The 21452-nt window shown below is 60.6% G+C and overlaps 2 protein-coding genes across 8 annotated transcripts in view; both read right to left on the reverse strand.

Annotated features, from left to right (window-relative positions):
• Positions 1–478: 478 nt before the first annotated feature.
• On the reverse strand, positions 479–6892 carry DMWD (DM1 locus, WD repeat containing). Its single transcript, XM_086871956.1, has 4 exons — positions 6510–6892; positions 4372–4557; positions 2292–3407; positions 479–1343 (listed from the first exon to the last, which is right to left on the reverse strand). The coding sequence occupies exons 1-4, from the start codon at positions 6849–6851 to the stop codon at positions 1296–1298; spliced, it is 1692 nt and encodes a 563-aa protein (XP_086728082.1). The 5' UTR covers positions 6852–6892; the 3' UTR covers positions 479–1295.
• A 676-nt stretch (positions 6893–7568) lies between these two features.
• The window catches only part of SYMPK (symplekin scaffold protein), a 44846-nt gene continuing 30962 nt past the window's right edge, over positions 7569–21452 (reverse strand). For 4 of the 7 annotated variants that reach the window (XM_086871937.1, XM_086871938.1, XM_086871940.1 and 1 more), the window contains 10 exons: positions 18751–18911; positions 17012–17120; positions 16835–16935; positions 14785–14875; positions 13907–14008; positions 12934–13121; positions 10303–10479; positions 9348–9425; positions 8615–8827; positions 7569–7764 (listed from right to left, as the gene is read on the reverse strand). In XM_086871937.1, coding sequence (XP_086728063.1) covers positions 7627–7764; positions 8615–8827; positions 9348–9425; positions 10303–10479; positions 12934–13121; positions 13907–14008; positions 14785–14875; positions 16835–16935; positions 17012–17120; positions 18751–18911 — 1358 coding nt within the window. In that variant the 3' untranslated portion in view covers positions 7569–7626. Of the gene's footprint in view, positions 7765–8614; positions 8828–9347; positions 9426–10302; positions 10480–12767; positions 13122–13906; positions 14009–14784; positions 14876–16834; positions 16936–17011; positions 17121–18750; positions 18912–18943; positions 19772–21452 lie in introns of those variants that run through there. The other 3 variants (XR_015281570.1, XM_086871941.1, XM_086871942.1) reach the window with 3 other exon arrangements.

A 21452-nucleotide genomic window follows, 5' to 3' on the forward strand; every position in this document is an offset into this window, starting at 1 on the left:
GTCCCCAAATGTCCCCAAGTGCCACCCCCATGTCCCCAGAATGTCCCCAGGTGCCACCCTGGGCCACCCCTGTGTCCCCAAGTTGTCCTTGTGTCCCCAAATGCCACCCCCGTGTCCCCAAAGTGTCCCCAAGTGCCACCCTGGGCCACCCCCATGTCCCTCTGGGCCACCCCTGTGTCCCCAGACTGTCCCCAAATGCCACCCCCGTGTCCCCAAAGTGTCCCCAGGTGCCACCCTGGGCCACCCCCGTGTCCCCAAGTTGTCCCCGTGTCCCTCTGGGCCACCCCCGTGTCCCCAAATTGTCCCCAAGTGCCACCCCTGTGTCCCCAAAAGCCACCCTTGTGTCCCCAAACTGTCCCCAAATGCCACCCCCGTGTCCCCGAAGTGTCCTCATATGCCATTCCTGTGTCCCCAAGGTGTCCCCAGGTGCCACCCCCGGTGTCCCCTCCCTGTCCCCTCCCCCAGGGCCACTCGCGGGTGACAAAAATTCTCTTTTAATATAAATAGAGGTGTGGGGGAGGGGCGGTGCCACCCTGGGGGTGACAGGGACAGGTGACACCGACAGGTGACACCGGGGGGCTCAGTAGTACAGGGGTGGCACTGCAGGTGACACAGGTGTGTCCAGGTGTCCCCAGGTGTGTCCAGGTGTGTCCCCAGCTGTGTCCAGGTGTGTCCAGGTGTCCCCAGGTGTGTCCAGGTGTCCCCAGGTGTGTCCAGGTGTGTCCCCAGCTGTGTCCAGGTGTGTCCCCAGGTGTCCCCAGGTGTGTCCAGGTGTATCCAGGAGTGTCCCCAGCTGTCCCCAGGTTTGTCCCAGCTGTGTCCAGGTGTGTCCCAGGGTTGTCCAGGTGTATCCAGGTGTGACCTCAGGTGTGTCCAGGGTTATCCCAGGGTTATCCAGATGTGTCCAGCTGTGTTCAGGTGTCCCCAGGTGTGTCCCAGCTGTCCCCAGGTATCTCCAGGTGTCCCCAGGTGTGTCCAGGTGTCCCCAGGTGTATCCAGGTGTGACCTCAGGTGTCCCCAGGTGTCCCCAGGTGTGTCGCAGGGTTGTCCAGGTGTATCCAGGTGTGACCTCAGGTGTGTCCAGGTGTCCCCAGGTGTCCCCAGGTGTATCCAGGTGTGTCCCAGGTGTCCCCAGCTGTGTCCAGCTGTGTCCAGGTGTCCCCAGGTGTGTCCCCAGGTGTGTCCCAGGTGTGTCCAGGTGTCCCCAGGTGTATCCAGATGTGTCCCAGGTGTCCCCAGCTGTGTCCAGGTGTCCCCAGGTGTCCCCAGGTGTGTCCCAGGTGTCCCCAGGTGTGTCACACCACGGTGCCGCTCGGGGAGCCGCCGTTCTGCGAGGCCAGGCCCTGTGGGGGGAGGGGACAGCGGTCACGTGGGGGAGGGGACACGCCCCTCCCTGGTGACGTCACCGCTCCTGACACCCCCAAATCCACCCTAAACCCCCCCAAAAAACACAAAAATCCCCCAAAAATCCCCAAAAATTCCCCCAAATCCCACCTGAGACCCCTCCCCACACTCACCGAGACCCCAGGCCGCGCCCAGGTGCAGATCAGCCCCTCCTGGCACCCCCAAATCCCCCCAAATCCCCCCTAAAACACCCCAAATCACCCAAAAAACACCCCCAAATCCCACCTGAGACCCCTCCCCACACTCACCGAGACCCCAGGCCGCACCCAGGTGCAGATCAGCCCCTCCTGACACCCCCAAATCCCCCCAAATCCCCCCTAAACCATCTCAAATCACCCCAAAACCTCCTCAAATCCCACCTGAGACCCCTCCCCACACTCACCGAGACCCCAGGCCGCGCCCAGGTGCAGATCAGCCCCTCCTGGCACGCTGTCACGATACACCTGGAGCTCCTGACACCCCCAAATCCCCCTGAAACCCCCCTAAACCATCTCAAATCCCCCCAAATCCCACCTGAGACCCCTCCCCACACTCACCGAGACCCCAGGCCGCGCCCAGGTGCAGATCAGCCCCTCCTGGCACGCTGTCACGATACACCTGGAGCTCCTGACACCCCAAACCCCCCCCTAAACCACCCAAAATCCCCCCAAATCCCCCCAAAACCATCTCAAATCACCCCAAAACGTCCTCAAATCCCACCTGAGACCCCTCCCCACACTCACCGAGACCCCAGGCCGCGCCCAGGTGCAGATCAGCCCCTCCTGGCACGCTGTCACGATACACCTGGAGCTCCTGACACCCCAAACTCCCCCCTAAACCACCCCAAATCACCCCAAATCCCCCCAAAATCCCCCCAAATCCCCCCCAGGACCCCTCCCCACACTCACCGAGACCCCAGGCCGCGCCCAGGTGCAGATCAGCCCCTCCTGGCACGCTGTCACGATACAATCCTCCAGGAACAGCAGCACCGTCAGCCTCTCCTGCGCGATTTTCTTGCACACCAGCGGCTCCAGCAGCGGCACCTCGTTCAGCCTCGGGCACAGCGCCGTCCCCAGCACCTTGGCCGTGTCCAGAGACCCCCGAGACCCCCCGGCGACCACCCCCGGGGGGGTTTTCTCAGCGTTGCCCCCTCCCCTGCTGATGTTGCCCAAGCTGTGGTAGCGTTGCTGCTGCTCCTTCTCGGGGGCTCCTCCTCGGGGGTCCCGCGGCCTCAGCGTGGCGAAGGCCGGGGGGGCTCGGGGTGAAATTTGGGGACCCCCCCCGGTTTGGGGGAGGCTGTTGGAGCGGGATAAAGAGCGGGGCAGAGCCGAGAGGTTGATCTGGGGTTCTCCCGGCGCCGGGCGAGGCCGAGGGAGGGAACCCCGAGATTCCAGAACGTCCTCGGTGAGATCCCACAGGCAGAACTGAGTGTCCTGGCCGGCCGAGCCGAAGCGGTACGCCACCCCCGGAGGGTCCTGGGGGGTCTCGGGGCTCTCCCCGCGCCCACCCATGAAGGGATCGAAGGCCACCGCGTTCACCCACGACTTGTGGCCGTGCCCTCGGGCCACCACGCGACCCTCGGCCAGCGACCACACCGTCACCAGGTCGTCCTCGCCGCCGGTGACGACGTAACGGCCGTCGGGGCTCCAGCAGACGCAGAGGAGACCCCCGAAATAACTCCTCATCATGCCCTGGAGGAGCATGGAGGAGAAGTGGAACACCCTGAGGACGCCGTCCTGGCTGACGCACGCCAGCCACCGCCCGTCCGGGGAGAAGGCGAACTCGTTCAGCGGCCCCGAGCCCACCGCCCACTTCAGCAGGGGGTTCCTGGGGGTCTTGCTCTTGCTGGAGAAGACCCTGAAGCCTTCTCCTTGCGTCAGGAGGGTGTACTGGGGGGTGCTGGAGGAGCAGGGCTGCTCCGAGTCGTACAGGTACAGGTGGCCGCTGGCGTGGGAGGCCAGGAACAGGCGCTCGGTGTCCGGCAGCCACCGGACCAAGGTGACCTTGGATTTGTCGATGAGGCGCTGGGAGGGGAGAGGGGAAAGGGTTAAAAGGGTGGTGGGGTGTCTTGAGGGGGTCCTGGTGGGGGTTTGGGGGGTCTTGAGGGGGTCCTGGGGGAACTGGTGGGGGTTTGGGGGTCCCAAGAGGGATCTCGAGGGGTTTCTGGTGGTCCCATGGGAGATCTCGAGGGGGTCCTGGGGGAACTGGTGGGGGTTTGGGGGGTCTCGAGGGGGATCTCAAGGGGGTCTTGGTGGCCCTGGTGGCCCCACAGGGGTTCCCAAGGGGGTCCTGGGGGAACTGGTGGGGGTTTGGGGGGTCTCAAGGGGGATCTCAAGGGGGTCTTGGTGGCCCCACAGGGGTTCCCAAGGGGGTCCTGGGGGAACTGGTGGGGCTTTGGGGGTCCCAAGGGGGATCTCGAGGGGTTCCTGGTGGCCCTGATGAGATCCTGGTGGTCCCAAGGGGGATCTCAAGGTGTCCCCGGTGGCCCCACAAGGGCTCCCAAGGGGTTCCTGGTGGCCCTGATGAGATCCCGGTGGCCCCAGGAGGGCTCCCAAGGGGTTCCTGGTGGCCCTGATGAGATCCTGGTGTCCCACAGGGGTTCCCAAGGGGTTCCTGGTGTCCCACAGGGGCTCCTGGTGGCCCTGATGAGATCCCGGTGGCCCACAGGGGTTCCCAAGGGGTTCCTGGTGGCCCTGATGAGATCCCGGTGGCCCCAGGAGGGCTCTCAAGGGGTTCCTGGTGGCCCTGATGAGATCCTGGTGGCCCCACAGGGGTTCCCAAGGGGTTCCTGGTGGCCCTCATGAGATCCTAGTGGCCCCAGGAGGGCTCCCAAGGGGTTCCTGGTGGCCCTGATGAGATCCTGGTGGCCCCACAAGGGCTCCCAAGGGGTTCCTGGTGGCCCTGATGAGATCCCGGTGGCCCCAGGAGGGCTCTCAAGGGGTTCCTGGTGGCCCTGATGAGATCCCGGTGGCCCCAATGTCCCCTCACCTCCTCGTTGAAGAGCCGCCCGGCGCTGTCCTTCTTGGCCAGGTCCAGGTACTGCACCTGCCCGGCCGAGAAGCCGACCAGCAGCGCCAGGGTCTCGGCGCCCGCCGTGAACTGGTTGAAGTCGTGGCAGGTGGGCTGAGTGCCCTTGTAGACGCGCTTGTCGATGGGCCGCTGCAGGTCCAGGGACTGCGGGGACACCGGGCACTGTCACCACCCCTGGGTCACTGTCACCATCCCTGGGGTCATTGTGATCAATCTCAGGGTCACTGTCACCACCCCTGGGTCACTGTCATCAACCTTGGGGTCACTGTCACCACCCCTGGGGTCAGTGTCATCAATCTTGGGGTGAGTGTCATCAACCTTGGGGTCATTGTCACCAACCTTGGGGTCACTGTCACCACCCCTGGGGTCATTGTGATCAATCCTGGGGTCAGTGTCACCAACCCTGGGTCATTGTCATCAACCTCGGGGTCACTGTCACCACCCCTGGGTCATTGTCACCACTCCTGGGGTCAGTGTCATCAACCTTGGGGTCATTGCCACCACCCCTGGGGTCATTGTCACCAACCTTGGGGTCACTGTCACCACCCCTGGGGTCAGTGTCATCAATCTCGGGGTCACTGTCATCAACCTTGGGGTCATTGTCACCACCCCTGGGTCACTGTCACCATCCCTGGGGTCATTGTGATCAACCCTGGGGTCACTGTCATCACCCCTGGGGTCAGTGTCATCAATCTCAGGGTCATTGTCACCACCCCTGGGTCACTGTCACCACCCCTGGGGTCACTGTCACCACCCCTGGGGTCACTGTCACCACCCCTGGGGTCATTGTCACCACCCCTGGGGTCACTGTCACCACCCCTGGGGTCACTGTCACCACCCCTGGGGTCAGTGTCATCAATCTCTCGGGGTCACTGTCATCAACCTTGGGGTCACTGTCATCACCCCTGGCGTCAGTGTCATCAACCTCAGGGTCATTGTCACCACCCCTGGGTCACTGTCACCACCCCTGGGTCACTGTCACCACCCCTGGGGTCACTGTCATCATCCCTGGGGTCACTGTCATCACCCCTGGGGTCATTGTCATCAATCTTGGGGTCACTGTCATCAACCTTGGGGTCATTGTCACCATCCCTGGGGTCATTGTCACCTCCCCTGGGGTCATTGTCATCACCCCTGGGGTCACTGTCATCACCCTGGGGTCAGTGTCACCACCCCTGGGTCATTGTCACCACCCCTGGGTCATTGTCACCACCCCTGGGGTCATTGTCACCACCCCTGGGTCATTGTCACCACCCCTGGGGTCAGTGTCATCAACCTCAGGGTCATTGTCACCACCCCTGGGTCATTGTCACCACCCCTGGGTCATTGTCATCAACCTCAGGGTCATTGTCACCACCCCTGGGGTCATTGTCACCACCCCTGGGTCACTGTCACCACCCCTGGGGTCATTGTGATCAATCTCAGGGTCACTGTCACCACCCCTGGGTCACTGTCATCAACCTTGGGGTCACTGTCATCAATGTCAGGATCATTGTCACCACCCCTGGGTCACTGTCATCACCCCTGGGGTCAGTGTCATCAACCTCAGGGTCATTGTCACCACCCCTGGGTCACTGTCACCACCCCTGGGGTCATTGTCACCACCCCTGGGTCATTGTCACCACCCCTGGGGTCATTGTCATCAACCTCAGGGTCATTGTCACCACCCCTGGGTCATTGTCACCAACCCTGGGGTCACTGTCACCACCCCTGGGTCATTGTGATCAACCCTGGGTCATTGTCACCACCCCTGGGGTCACTGTCACCACCCCTGGGTCAGTGTCATCAATCTCAAAGTCATTACCATCCATTTTGGGGTCATTATCATTAATTTTGGGGTCATTTTCACCAATTCTGGGGTCACTTTTTCCCGCCATTTCCCCCGTTATTCCCCCCCACAAAACCCCAGCGCCCCCAGACCCCAAATCCCCCCGGTTCTCCCCCCATTTCTCCCCCGGTTCTCCCCATTTCTCCCCCGGTTTTATCCCCATTTCTCCCCCGGTTTCCCCCCGGTTTTCCCCCCGGTTTTCCCCCGGTTTTCCCCCCTTTTCTCCCCCGGTTTTCCCCCGGTTTCCCCCCCGGTTTTCCCCCGTTACCCTCCGGCTGCCGCGTCCCCCGGCTCCGGCCCCTCCATAGAAATGCAACTCCCTGCCGAGGTTACAGCACACCCGGCTCCTCTCGGCGGCTCCTCCGGGCGGGCTCCGGTTCCTCGCCAGCCTCACCACCGAGAGCCGAACCGGCGGCAGCGCCCCGGGGCCCGGCGGGGCGGGCCCGGCGGGCTCGGGCCCGGTGGCGGCGGCGGCGGCGGCGGCGGTGGCGGGGCCCAGCAGGCGGTAGGAGCCCTCGCGGGTGCGGAAGCGGCTCTTGAGCTCCGGAGGGGCGGCGGGAGCCTCGGCCGGGCCCGGAGCCGCCGCCGCCGCCGCCGCCGCCGCCGCCATGGCCGCCGGAAGCCGCGTCAGGGCCGTGAGGGAGAGGCCGCCGCCATGATGGGGATGAGTCAGCGGGGACACGCCCACCGAGGGGAAGGAGCCAATCAGAGAGCGAGGGGGGAGGGAGGCCACGCTCCAAATGAGGCCACGCCCCCAAAATGAGACCACGCCCCAAAATGAGCGCCCCAAATGAGGCCACGCCCCCCAAATGAGGCCACGCCCCCAAATAAAAGTAATCCCAAATGAGATCACGCCCCAAAATGAGCACCCCAAAATGAGGCCACGCCCCCAAATGAGACCACGCCCCAAATAAGCGTAATCCCACATGAGACCACGCCCCCAATAAGAGTAATTCCAAATGAGATCACGCCCCAAAATGAGCACCCCCAAATGAGGCCACGCCCCCAAATGAGGCCACGCCCCAAATAAGCGTAATACCACATGAGACCACGCCCCAAATGAGACCACGCCCCCAATAAGAGTAATTCCAAATGAGACCACGCCCCTAATGAGATTCCACCCCTAAATGAGACCACGCCCCCAATTTGCACAAACCCCACCCCAAAATTAAGGCCACGCCCACACAATCACCCAACCTTTGGCCCCGCCCCTTAATTTGCATCCCCAAACCCCACCCCCACGAGGCAAAGACCCCACCCAAACGCGAGGCCACGCCCCCAATCTCAACGACCCCCCCCCAAAATAACAGAGGCGGGACCCCGAAACTCCTCCCACATTTTTATTAAGCCCCTCCCACGGTGGGGGAGGGGCGAGGGGAGGGGCCTCAGGGCTGGGCGGGGCCATCGGGGGGGGGAGGGGGCACCTCGGGGCTCTGGGTGCCGGGGGGGGGCGGCTCCGACGAGGGGGGGCTGCAGGGGGGAGGGGCTTCGCTCTGGGGGGGCTCCGAGCCCGGCGGGGGGTCCTGGGGGGGGAAATTGGGGAGGGGGGGTTAGGGGTGGCCCCGCCCCCTCCCAAAAATTGGGTGGGAGGGGTTAGGGGTGGTCCCACCCACCCCAAAAATTGGGTGGGAGGGGTTAGAAATGGTCCCGCCCACCCAAAAATTGGGTGGGAGGGGTTAGGGGTGGTCCCGCCCACCCCAAAAATTGGGTGGGAGGGGTTAGGAATGGTCCCACCCACCCCAAAAATTGGGGAGGGGGGGTTAGGGATGGTCCCGCCCCCTCCCCAGAATTGGGGAATGAAGGGACCCCTCCCCAAAATTGGGTGGGAGGGGTTAGGAATGGTCCCGCCCACCCAAAAATTGGGTGGGAGGGGTTAGGGGTGGTCCCGCCCACCCCAAAATTGGGGAGGGGGGGTTAGGAATGGTCCCGCCCCCTCCCCAAAATTAGGGTATGGAGGGACCCCCTCCCCAAAATTGGGTGGGAGGGGTTAGGAATGGTCCCACCCACCCAAAAAGTGGGGAGGGGGGTTAGGAATGGTCCCGCCCACCCAAAAACTGGGGAGGGGGGGTTAGGAATGGTCCCGCCCCCTCCCCAGAATTGGAGTATGGAGAGACCCCTCCCCAAAATTGGGTGGGAGGGGTTAGGAATGGTCCCGCCCACCCAAAAATTGGGGAGGGGGGGTTAGGGGTGGTCCCGCCCCCTCCCAAAAATTGGGTATGGGGGGGTCAGAAATGCTGCCCCCTCCCCAAAATGCGCCCTGGGGGGGTCAGAAATGATCCCCCCTCCCCAAAATGCGCCTTGGGGGGGGGTCAGAAATGCTGCCCCCTCCCCAAAATGCGCCCCGGGGGGGGGGGGGGAGGGGGGTGGTCTCACCTTGGGGGTCTCCAGGGCGCTGTCGGGGGGGGAGGCGTCGCCCCCCCCCGAGCTCTCCTCATCCTCGGGGACGCTGATGAAGATGGAGGGGGGCTCCAGGTCGGGACCCCCCCCCAGCTCGGGGGGGGCTTCGGGGGGGGAGGAGCCCGAGCCGGGACCCCCCCCCGGGACCCCCTTGGATTTGGGGTCCTCCTCGCGCTTCGGGGGCTTCTCCTGGGAATTGGGGAGGGGGAGGTGAGGGTGGGGGGTGGGACCCCCCCAAAAACATCGGGTGTCCTTTGGGGGGGGGGCACCTCGGGATTCACCTGTCCAGGTGGGTCTGGGGTCACCTGAACCCCCCCTGTCCTCACCTGTCCAGGTGGGTCTGGGGTCACCTGAACCCCCCCATCCTCACCTGTCCAGGTGGGTCTGGGGTCACCTGAACCCCCCCCCGTCCTCACCTGTCCAGGTGGGTCTGGGGTCACCTGAACCCCCCCTGTCCTCACCTGTCCTCACCTGTCCAGGTGTCCCCACCCCTCCAGGTGTCCCCCCCCTGTCCTCACCTGTCCAGGTGTCCCCCCCCCTGTCCTCACCTGTCCAGGTGTCCCCACCCCTCCAGGTGTCCCCCCCCTGTCCTCACCTGTCCAGGTGTGCTCACCTGTCCAGGTGTCCCCTCCCCTCCAGGTGTCCCCAGGTGTATCCAGGTGTCCCCACCCCTCTCCAGGTGTCCCCAGGTGTATCCAGGTGTGCTCACCTCTCCAGGTGTCCCCTCGGGCTCGTGGCGCGTGGTGGCCTCCAGGATGGCCATGGTGGACAGCGGGATGTGCGCTTGCTGTGACAGTGACACGGGGCAGGTGACACCTCAGGTGTGTGTCACACCTGTCCTCAGGTGTGTCACCTGTCCTCAGGTGTGTGTCACACCTGTCCTCAGGTGTGTCACCTGTTCCCAGGTGTGTGTCACCTGTCCTCAGGTGTGTGTCACACCTGTCCTCAGGTGTGTCACCTGTTCCCAGGTGTGTGTCACCTATCCTCAGGTGTGTGTCACCTGTTCTCAGGTGTGTCACCTGTCCTCAGGTGTGTCACATCTGTTCCCAAGACACGTCCCCAATACCCAGGGGGGTCTCACCTGTGGGCAGGTGTGTGTCACCTGTCCCCAGGGGGGGTCTCACCTGTCCCCAGGGGGGTCTCACCTGTCCCCCAGGGGATGCCCCCCACGCCCACGCGGTCTCACCTGTGGGCAGGTGTGTCTCACCTGTCCCCAGGGGGGTCTCACCTGTCCCCCAGGACATGTCCCCCATACCCAGGGGGGTCTCACCTGTGGGCAGGTGTGTGTCACCTGTCCCCAGGGGGGTCTCACCTGTCCCCCAGGACATGTCCCCAATACCCAGGGGGTCTCACCTGTGGGCAGGTGTGTCTCACCTGTCCCCCAGGACATATCCCCAATACCCATGCGGTCTCACCTGTGGGCAGGTGTGTCACCTGTCCCCAGGGCGGGTCTCACCTGTCCCCCAGGACATGCCCCCCACGCCCACGCGGTCTCACCTGTGGGCAGGTGTGTCTCACCTGTCCCCCAGGACATATCCCCAATACCCAGGGGGGTCTCACCTGTGGGCAGGTGTGTGTCACCTGTCCCCAGGGGGGTCTCACCTGTCCCCCAGGGGATGCCCCCCACGCCCACGCGGTCTCACCTGTGGGCAGGTGTGTCTCACCTGGTGCGGGGTGAGGGCTCTGACGTGGCTCAGGAGGGGCTCGCGCAGCTCCGGGCATTTCTCGAAGACGGCGGCGAGCTGGGGCGGGGGCAGCTGCAGAACCACCTGGAAGGACTGGGGCTTGGTCCTCTGGCAGCACTTGATGAACCCCTCCCACACCTTGGGGTACTTCCACACCTGGGGAGACACCTGGGGTCACCTGGAGATACACCTGGGGACACCTGGGGACACCTGGAGATACACCTGGGGACACCTGGGGACACCTGCAGGGACTGGGGCTTGGTCCTCTGGCAGCACTTGATGAACCCCTCCCACACCTTGGGGTACTTCCACACCTGGGGAGACACCTGGGGTCACCTGGGGTCACCTGGGGACACCTGGGGACACCTGGGGACACCTGCAGGGACTGGGGCTTGGTCCTCTGGCAGCACTTGATGAACCCCTCCCACACCTTGGGGTACTTCCACACCTGGGGAGACACCTGGGGTCACCTGGGGACACCTGGGGACACCTGGGGACACCTGCAGGGACTGGGGCTTGGTCCTCTGGCAGCACTTGATGAACCCCTCCCACACCTTGGGGTACTTCCACACCTGGGGAGACACCTGGGGTCACCTGGAGATACACCTGGGGTCACCTGGAGACACCTGGGGACACCTGGAGTCACCTGGGGGTCACCTGAGCACACCTGGGGACACCTGGGGACACCTGGGGACACCTGCAGGGACTGGGGCTTGGTCCTCTGGCAGCACTTGATGAACCCCTCCCACACCTTGGGGTACTTCCACACCTGGGGAGACACCTGGGGTCACCTGGGGACACCTGGAGTCACCTGGGGACACCTGGGGACACCTGGGGACACCTGCAGGGACTGGGGCTTGGTCCTCTGGCAGCACTTGATGAACCCCTCCCACACCTTGGGGTACTTCCACACCTGGGGAGACACCTGGGGTCACCTGGAGTCACCTGGAGATACACCTGGGGTCACCTGAGCACACCTGGGGACACCTGGGGTCACCTGGGGACACCTGCAGGGACACCTGGGGACACCTGGGGACACCTGCAGGGACTGGGGCTTGGTCCTCTGGCAGCACTTGATGAACCCCTCCCACACCTTGGGGTACTTCCACACCTGGGGAGACACCTGGGGTCACCTGGGGACACACCTGGGGTCACCTGGGGACAGCTGGGGTCACCTGGGGACACCTGAGGTCACCTGATGGTCACCTGAGGGACACCTGGGGTCACCTGGAGTCACCTGAGAGTCACCTGATGGTCACCTGATGGTCACCTGGAGTCACCTGAGGGTTACCTTGGACACCTGAGGGACATCTGGGGACACCTGAGCACACCTGGAGTTACCTGAGAGTCACCTGAAGGTCACCTGAGGGGCACCTGAGCGCACCTGGGGACACCTGAGGGGCACCTGAGGGTCACCTGGGGTCACCTGGGGGTCACCTCGGGGTCATCTGGGTACACCTGGAGTCACCTGGGGTCACCTGAGGGTCACCTGGGGTCACCTGAGGTCACCTGAGCACACCTGGGGTCACCTGAGGGTCACCTGGGGTCACCTGAGGGTCACCTGGGGTCACCTCGGGGTCACCTGAGCACACCTGGGGTCACCTGAGGGTCACCTGGGGTCACCTGGGCCGAAGCCTTTCCATACCTCGATTGATCCCACCTGGATCACGGCGCACACCCGGAACTCCGGGCTTAATTTTGGGGCAATTCCAGCAGGATTTTGGGGTGAATTTTGGGGTAATTCCAGCAGGATTTTGGGGGTGAATTTTGGGGCAATTCTGGGTTTTTTTTACAGGAATTTTTGGGGTGAATTTTGGGGCAATTCCAGTGGGATTTGGGGGTGAATTTTTGGGTCAATTCCGAGGGATTTTGGGGTGGATTTTGGGTCAATTCTGGGGTTTTTTTACAGGAATTTTTGGGGTGAATTCTGGGTCAATTCCGGGGGATTTTTACAGGAATTTTGGGTCAATTCCGGGGGATTTTTGGGGTGATTTTGGGGTAATTCCAGCGGGATTTTGGGGTGATTTTGGGTGATTTTGGGGTGTTCCTGACCTGTTTCATGATGAGGCGGCTGAGGATGTTCATGACGAAGCCCCCGGATCCCCGCACACATTGGGAATTCCGGGGTGAATTTTGGGTGAATTTTGGGGTGATTTTGGGGTGAATTTTGGGTGAATTTTGGGGTGATTTTGGGGTGAATTTTGGGGTAATTCCAGCGGGATTTTGGGGTGATTTTGGGGTGATTTTGGGGTGATTTTGGGGTGATTTTGGGGTGCCCTGACCTGTTTCATGATGAGGCGGCTGAGGATGTTCATGACGAAGCCCCCGGATCCCCGCTCACATCGGGAATTCCGGGGTGAATTTTGGGGTGAATTTTGGGATGATTTTGGGGTAATTCCAGCGGGATTTTGGGGTGATTTTGGGGTGATTTTGGGGTTCCACACCTGTTTCATGATGAGGCGGCTGAGGATGTTCATGACGAAGCCGCCCAGCCGCGGGTACACGCTCAGAGCCCGGATCCCCGCACACATCGGGAATTCCGGGGTGAATTTTGGGGTAATTCCAGTGGGATTTTGGGGTGATTTTGGGGGATTTTGGGGTGTTCCTGACCTGTTTCATGATGAGGCGGCTGAGGATGTTCATGACGAAGCCGCCCAGCCGCGGGTACATGGTCAGCGCCTGGATCACCGTGCGCATCAGCAGCATCGGCAGCGGGCTCTGCTCCATCAGCTGCTGCATCACCACCGCCAGAACCTCCGAGGTGTAAACGTTGCGCTCGGCGAAGCACAGGTTGGTGGCTGCGGGGACACGGGGGACACTGGGGACACTGGGAGGGACTGGGGGGCACTGGGAGGAGACTGGGAGGGGATTGGGAGGGGATTGGGGGGCACTGGGAGGGGATTGGGAGGGACTGGGGGGCACTGGGAGGGACTGGGGGTGGGACTGGGAGGCACTGGGAGGGGACTGGGGGGCACTGGGAGGGACTGGGAGGGGACTGGGGGGGACTGGGGGGCACTGGGAGGGACTGGGAGGGACTGGGAGGGACTGGGAGGGGACTGGGGGGGACTGGGAGGGACTGGGAGGGACTGGGAGGGGACTGGGAGGGGACTGGGAGGGGACTGGGAGGGACTGGGAGGGACTGGGAGGGACTGTGGGGCACTGGGGGACACTGGGAGGGGACTGGGAGGGACTGGGGGGGACTGGGGGACACTGGGGGGGGACTGGGAGGGGCTGGGGGGGACTGGGGGACACTGGGAGGGGACTGGGAGGGGACTGGGGGGCACTGGGAGGGACTGGGGGGCACTGGGGGGCACTGGGAGGGGAGTAGGGGACACTGGGAGGAATTGGGGGGCACTGGGAGGGGACTGGGAGGGACTGGGGGGCACTGGGAGGGGACTGGGGGGCACTGGGGGGCACTGGGGGGGACTGGGGGGGACTGGGAGAAGCTGAGAGGACACTGGGATGACACTGGGATGACACTGGGACAAACTGGGACATGTCCCCCCCCCACCCCCAGGTGTCCCCAGGTGTCCCCAGGTGTCCCCAGGTGTGTCCCCAGGTGTGTCCCCAGGTGTGTCCCCACCTTTGATGATGGATTTCATGTCACACTTGGAGGAGTCGATGTTGTGCAGGGCGATCAGGAGCTCCCCGGGGTTCAGGGGGGACACGGCCGAGGCGCCGTCACCTGCGGGGACACCGGGGGTGACAGGGGACACCAGGTGTGACAGGGGACACCAGGTGTGACAGGGGACACCAGGTGTGACAGGGGACACCGGGGGTGACAGGGGACACCAGGGGTGACATCCCACACTGTCCCCAGGTGTCCCCAAACTGTCCCCAATCCTTCCCAAACTGTCCCCACCCTGTCCCCAGCTGTCCCCAGGTGTCCCCAAGCTGTCCCCAGGTGTCCCCAGGTGTCCCCAGGTGTCCCCAAGCTGTCCCCAGGTGTGTTCTAGACTGGGTTCTAGACTCGGTTCTAGATCAGGTTCTAGACTGGGTTCTAGACGTGTTCCAGCTGTCCCCAGGTGTCCCCAGGTGTCCCTAGGTGTCCCCAGGTGTGTCCCCAGGTGTCCCCAAGCTGTCCCCAGGTGTCCCAGGTGTCCCCAGGTGTGTCCCCAGGTGTCTCCATGTCCCCCCAGGTGTCCCCAGGTGTGTCCCCATGTCCCCCCATGTCCCCCCAGGTGTGTCCCCAGCTGTCCCCATGTCCCCCCAGGTGTCCCCAGCTGTCCCCAGGTGTCCCCAGGTGTCCCCATTTCCCCCCAGCTGTCCCCAGGTGTCCCCAGCTGTCCCCAAGCTGTCCCCAGGTGTGTCCCCAGGTGTCCCCATGTCCCCCCAGCTGTCCCCAGGTGTCCCCAGGTGTGTCCCCAGCTGTCCCCATGTCCCCCCAGCTCTCCCCAGGTGTCCCCAGGTGTGTCCCCAGCTGTCCCCAGCTGTCCCCAGCTGTCCCCAGGTGTCCCTCACCGTGCTGTGTCCCCAGCAGACGATTGAAAACCTCCTTGACCACGATGGGGTTGAGTTTGATGAGTTTGGGCAGCGCCTGAATCACCTCTTTCTGCACCCAAAACGGCTCCGTCAGCACCGGGTGGCGCCAGGTGACACCAGGTGACACCGGGTGACACCGGGTGGCACCACAGTGACACCACAGTGACACCACAGTGACACCACAGTGACACCGGGGTGACACCGAGTGACACTGAGTGACACTGAGTGACACCACAGTGACACCACAGTGACACCAGGGTGACACTGGGGACACCAGGGTGACACCACAGTGACACCAGGGTGACACCGAGTGACACCGAGTGACACCGAGTGACACCAGGGTGACACCGAGTGACACCGAGTGACACCGGGTGACACCACAGTGACACCAGGGTGACACCAGGGTGACACCACAGTGACACCACAGTGACACCGAGTGACACCGGGTGACACCACAGTGACACTGAGTGACACCGAGTGACACCGGGTGACACCACAGTGACACTGAGTGACACCGAGTGACACCACAGTGACACCACAGTGACACCACAGTGACACCGGGTGACACGGAGTGACACCGGGTGACACCACAGTGACACCACAGTGACACCACAGTGACACCGGGTGACACCGAGTGACACCACAGTGACACCGGGTGACGCCAGGGTGACACCGGGTGACACCAGGGTGACACCACAGTGACACCAGGGTGACACCGAGTGACACCACAGGGACACCGGGTGACACCACGGTGACACCAGGGTGACACCGAGTGACAGCAGGTGACATCAGAGCGACACCCAACCACCCCAGGTGTCCCCGAGGTGTCCCCAAGGTGCCACCAAGTGACACCGAGTGACATCAGGTGACCCCAGGTGCCACCAAGGTGCCACTGAGTGACACCGAGTGACACCAGGGTGCCACCGAATGACACCCAACCACCCCAGGTGCCACCAAGGTGACACCGAGTGACACCAGGGTGACACCGAATGACACCCAACCACCCCAGGTGCCCCCGAGGTGTCCCCAAGGTGCCACCAAGTGACATCGAGTGACATCAGGTGACCCCAGGTGCCACCAAGGTGCCACTGAGTGACACCAGGGTGACACCGAGTGACATCAGGTGACCCCAGGTGCCACCAAGGTGCCACCAAGGTGCCACTGAGTGACACCGAGTGACACCAGGGTGCCACCGAATGACACCAGGGTGACACCGAATGACACCCAACCACCCCAGGTGCCACCAAGGTGCCACCAAGGTGACACTGAGTGACACTGAGTGACATCAGGTGACCCCAGGTGCCACCAAGGTGCCACTGAGTGACATCAGGTGACCCCAGGTGCCACCAAGGTGCCACTGAGTGACACCGAGTGACACCAGGGTGACACCGAATGACACCCAACCACCCCAGGTGCCACCAAGGTGACACCGAGTGACACCGAGTGACATCAGGTGACCCCAGGTGCCACCAAGGTGCCACTGAGTGACACCAGGGTGACACCAAGCAACACCCAACCACCCCAGGTGTCCCCGAGGTGTCCCCAAGGTGCCACCAAGTGACACCAGGGTGACATCAGGTGACCCCAGGTGCCACCAAGGTGCCACCAAGTGACACCAGGGTGACACCGAGTGACATCAGGTGACCCCAGGTGCCACCAAGGTGCCACCAAGGTGCCACTGAGTGACACCAGGGTGACACCGAATGACACCCAACCACCCCAGGTGCCACCAAGGTGCCACCGAGTGACACCGAGTGACATCAGGTGACCCCAGGTGCCACCAAGGTGCCACTGAGTGACACCAGGGTGACACCAAGCAACACCCAACCACCCCAGGTGTCCCCGAGGTGTCCCCAAGGTGCCACCAAGTGACACCAGGGTGACATCAGGTGACCCCAGGTGCCACCAAGGTGCCACCAAGGTGCCAATGAGTGACACCAGGGTGCCACCAAATGACACCCAACCACCCCAGGTGCCCCCGAGGCGTGTCCCCAAGGCGTCCCCACAGGTGACAAAAGCCACCCCTGACCTTCTCCAGGCCGTTGAGGACGGGGATGAGGAAGCGCACGTCCGGCAGCCGCTTGTGGTACAGGTCCCTGACCCGCTTGACCAGCTCCGGCGAGGGTGGCACTGCCGGGAGGGGACGGTGACGTCACCCGGTGTCACCGAGTGTCACCGAGTGTCACCGAGTGTCACCGAGCGTCACCTTTGTCGGTCAGGCTGTGCAGGCAGCGCGTCACCAAGGTCTCGGCGCCCTTGGGGCAATTCTCCACCAGCAGCAGCAGCTCCGGGGAGTTCATTCCCATCCCACGGATCTGAGAGGGGGAAAATGGGGCAAATTCTGAGGGGTTTGGGGTTTTAATTAAAATTTGGGGTTTTTAAAATTTTTTTATATTTTTTTCCGGTTTTTTTAATTGAAATTTGGGTTTTTTTTCTATTTTTCAGATTTTTTTCTTGGTTTTTTTATTGAAATTTTGAGGTTTTTATTAAAATTTTGGGGTTTTTTTAAATAAATTTTGAGGTTTTTATTGAAATTTTGGTGGGTTTTTATTCCGGGGAGTTCATTCCCATCCCACGGATCTGAGAGGGGGAAAATGGGGCAAATTCTGAGGGTTTTGGGGTTTTGATGAAAATTTGGGATTTTTATTAAAATTTGGGGTTTTTTTAATTTTTGAGATTTTTTGGTTTTTTTTTTAATTGAAATTTTGGGGTTTTTAGAGCTAAACGAGGCGTCACTTTGACCTCAGGGACCCAATGTCCCCAATGTCCCCAATGTCCCCGATCCCCCCAATGTCCCCAATGTCCCCAATGTCCCCAATCCCCCCAGTGTCCCCAATGTCCCCAATGTCCCCCCATGTCCCCAATGTCCCCCATGTCCCCAATCCCCCCAATGTCCCCAATGTCCCCAGTGTCCCCAATGTCCCCAATCCCCCCAGTGTCCCCAATGTCCCCGATGTCCCCCAAAGTCCCCAATGTCCCCAATGTCCCCAATGTCCCCAATCCCCCCAATGTCCCCAATGTCCCAAATCCCCCCAGTGTCCCCAATGTCCCCAATGTCCCCAATGTCCCCAATCCCCCCGATGTCCCCAATGTCCCCAATGTCCCCAGTGTCCCCGATGTCCCCAATGTCCCCAATGTCCCCAGTGTCCCCGATGTCCCCAATGTCCCCAATCCCCCCAATGTCCCCAATGTCCCCAATGTCCCCCATGTCCCCAATGTCCCCAATCCCCCCAATGTCCCCAGTGTCCCCGACCGGCTGCTCGATGACGCGCAGCACCGTGCGCTTGATGTCGGCGATGTCCCCAATGTCCCCAATGTCCCCAATGTCCCCAATCCCCCCAATGTCCCCAATGTCCCCAATGTCCCCAATCCCCCTGATGTCCCCAATGTCCCCAATGTCCCCAATCCCCCCAATGTCCCCAATGTCCCCAATGTCCCCAGTGTCCCCAATGTCCCCAATGTCCCCAATGTCCCCGATGTCCCCAATGTCCCCAATGTCCCCGATGTCCCCAATGTCCCCAATCCCCCCGATGTCCCCAATGTCCCCAATGTCCCCAATGTCCCCAGTGTCCCCAATGTCCCCAATCCCCCCAATGTCCCCAATCCCCCCAATGTCCCCAATGTCCCCAATGTCCCCAGTGTCCCCAATGTCCCCAATCCCCCGATGTCCCCAATGTCCCCAATGTCCCCGATGTCCCCAATGTCCCCAATGTCCCCAGTGTCCCCGACCGGCTGCTCGATGACGCGCAGCACCGTGCGCTTGATGTCGGCGATGTCCCCGATGTCCCCAATCCCCCCAATGTCCCCAATGTCCCCAATGTCCCCAATCCCCCCAATGTCCCCAATCCCCCCAATGTCCCCAGTGTCCCCAATGTCCCCAATCCCCCCAATGTCCCCGATGTCCCCAGTGTCCCCAATGTCCCCGATGTCCCCAATGTCCCCGACCGGCTGCTCGATGACGCGCAGCACCGTGCGCTTGATGTCGGCGATGGCCTCGGTGTAGACGGAGGCGAGCTCGTGGATCAGCTTGTGGTTGTGTGGCAGCAGGGCCAGGTACAGGTACAGGCACTGCTTGATGGTCTCCTCTGTCCAGGGCGCTGCCACCTCTGGGGACACCAAAATGACCAAAAACGGGGTGAAAACGAGAAAAAACGGGGTGAAAACAAGAAAAAACGGGGTGAAAATGAGAAAAAATGGCGTCAAAATGACCAAAAATGGGGTGACAATGACCCAAAACGAGGTGACAATGACCAAACGTGGCCAGGTACAGGCACTGCTTGATGGTCTCCTCTGTCCAGGGCGCTGCCACCTCTGGGGACACCAAAATGACCAAAAATGGGGTGAAAACGAGAAAAAACGGGGTGAAAACGAGAAAAAACGGGGTGAAAATGAGAAAAAACGGGGTGAAAATGACCAAAAATGGGGTCACAGTGACCAAAACGAGGTGACAATGACCAAACGTGGGGTGACAATGACCAAACGTGGCCAGGTACAGGCACTGCTTGATGGTCTCCTCGGTCCAGGGCGCTGCCACCTCTGGGGACACCAAAATGACCAAAAATGGGGTGAAAATGAGAAAAAACGGGGTGAAAACGAGAAAAAACCGGGTGAAAACGAGAAAAAATGGCGTCAAAATGACCAAAAACGAGGTGACAATGACCCAAAACGAGGTGACAATGACCAAACGTGGCCAGGTACAGGCACTGCTTGATGGTCTCCTCTGTCCAGGGCGCTGCCACCTCTGGGGACACCAAAATGACCAAAAATGGGGTGAAAACGAGAAAAAACGGGGTGAAAACAAGAAAAAACGGGGTGAAAACGAGAAAAAACGGGGTGAAAATGACCAAAAATGGGGTCACAGTGACCAAAACGAGGTGACAATGACCAAACGTGGGGTGACAATGACCAAACGTGGCCAGGTACAGGCACTGCTTGATGGTCTCCTCTGTCCAGGGCGCTGCCACCTCTGGGGACACCAAAATGACCAAAAACGGGGTGAAAACGAGAAAAAACGGGGTGAAAACAAGAAAAAACGGGGTGAAAATGAGAAAAAATTGCATCAAAATGACCAAAAACGAGGTGACAATGACCAAGCGTGGCCAGGTACAGGCACTGCTTGATGGTCTCCTCGGTCCAGGGAGCTGCCACCTCTGGGGACACCAAAATGACCAAAAACAGGGTGAAAACGAGAAAAAACGGGGTGAAAACGAGAAAAAACGGGGTCAGAATGACCAAAAATGGGGTGAAAATGACCAAAAATGAGGTGACAATGACCAAACGTGGCCAGATACAGGCACTGCTTGATGGTCTCCTCGGTCCAGGGCGCTGCCACCTCTGGGGACACCAAAATGACCAAAAATGGGGTGACAATGACCAAAAACGAGGTGACAATGACCAAAAATTGGGTGACAATGACCAAAAACGGGGTGACAATGACCAAACATGAGGTGACAATGACCCAAAACGAGGTGACAATGACCAAAAATGGGGTCAGAATGACCCAAAACGAGGTGACAATGACCAAACATGAGGTGACAATGACCCAAAACGAGGTGACAATGACCAAAAATGAGGTGACAATGACCAAAAATGGGGTGACAATGACCAAACATGAGGTGACAATGACCAAAAACGAGGTGACAATGACCCAAAATGAGGTGACAATGACCAAAAATTGGGTGACAATGACCAAACACGAGGTGACAATGACCAAAAATGAGGTGACAATGACCAAAAATGGAGTGACAATGACCAAAAACGAGGTGACAGTGACCCAAAATGGGGTGACAATGACCAAACATGGGGTGACAATGACCCATTTCACATTAAACGCATCTTCCATAAAATATTCGGGATTTCCTATAAAATATTTGACATTTCCCATGGAACCTCGGTGATTCCCATGGAAGATTTTCCATTTCCCACCCAATATTTGGGATTTCCACCCAATATTTGGGATTTCCACGGAACATTTTCCACTTCCCAAAGAACATTTTCCATTTCCCATGGGATATTTGGGATTCCCATGGAATATTTTCCATTTCCCACCCAATATTTGGGATTCCCATGGAATATTTGACATTTCCCATGGAATATTTCCATTTCCCATCCCCAGTGAACATTTTCCATTTCCCATTCCCCATTCCCATGGAATATTTGTGATTCCCATGGAATATTTCCATTCCCCATTTCCCATTCCCATGGGATATTCCCATTCCCCATTCCCCATTTCCCATTCCCATGGGATATTCCCATTCCCCATTTCCCATTCCCCATTCCCATGGAATATTCCCATTTCCCATTCCCCATTTCCCATTTCCCATTCCCCATTCCCCATTTCCATTCCCATTCCCCATTCCCCATTCCCATTCCCATTTCCATGGAATATTCCCATTCCCATTTCCCATTCCCATGGAATATTTCCATTCCCATTCCCCATTTCCCATTCCCCATTCCCATTCCCCATTCCCATTCCCCATTCCCCATTTCCCATTCCCCATTCCCCATTCCCATGGAACATTCCCATTCCCATTTCCCATTCCCCACTCCCCATTCCCCATTCCCATGGAATATTCCCATTCCCATTCCCCATTTCCCATTTCCCATTCCCCGTCCCCATTCCCCATTTCCCATGGGATATTTGTGAT

The sequence above is a fragment of the Cyanistes caeruleus genome, chromosome 38, assembly GCF_971803275.1.
Source record: "Cyanistes caeruleus chromosome 38, bCyaCae1.hap1.1, whole genome shotgun sequence".
Taxonomy (NCBI): Eukaryota; Metazoa; Chordata; class Aves; order Passeriformes; family Paridae; genus Cyanistes; species Cyanistes caeruleus.

Coding starts and splice junctions, on each gene's coding strand:
- DMWD (XM_086871956.1), bottom strand. CDS start 6,851: ATGGCGGCGGCGGCGGCGGCGGCGGCGGCGGCTCCGGGCCCGGCCGAG. Junction 4,558..6,509: donor GGGGACGCGGCAGCCGGAGG/GTAACGGGGGAA, acceptor GTGTCCCCGCAG/TCCCTGGACCTGCAGCGGCC. Junction 1,344..2,291: donor GGGCGCGGCCTGGGGTCTCG/GTGAGTGTGGGG, acceptor CTCCCCCCACAG/GGCCTGGCCTCGCAGAACGG.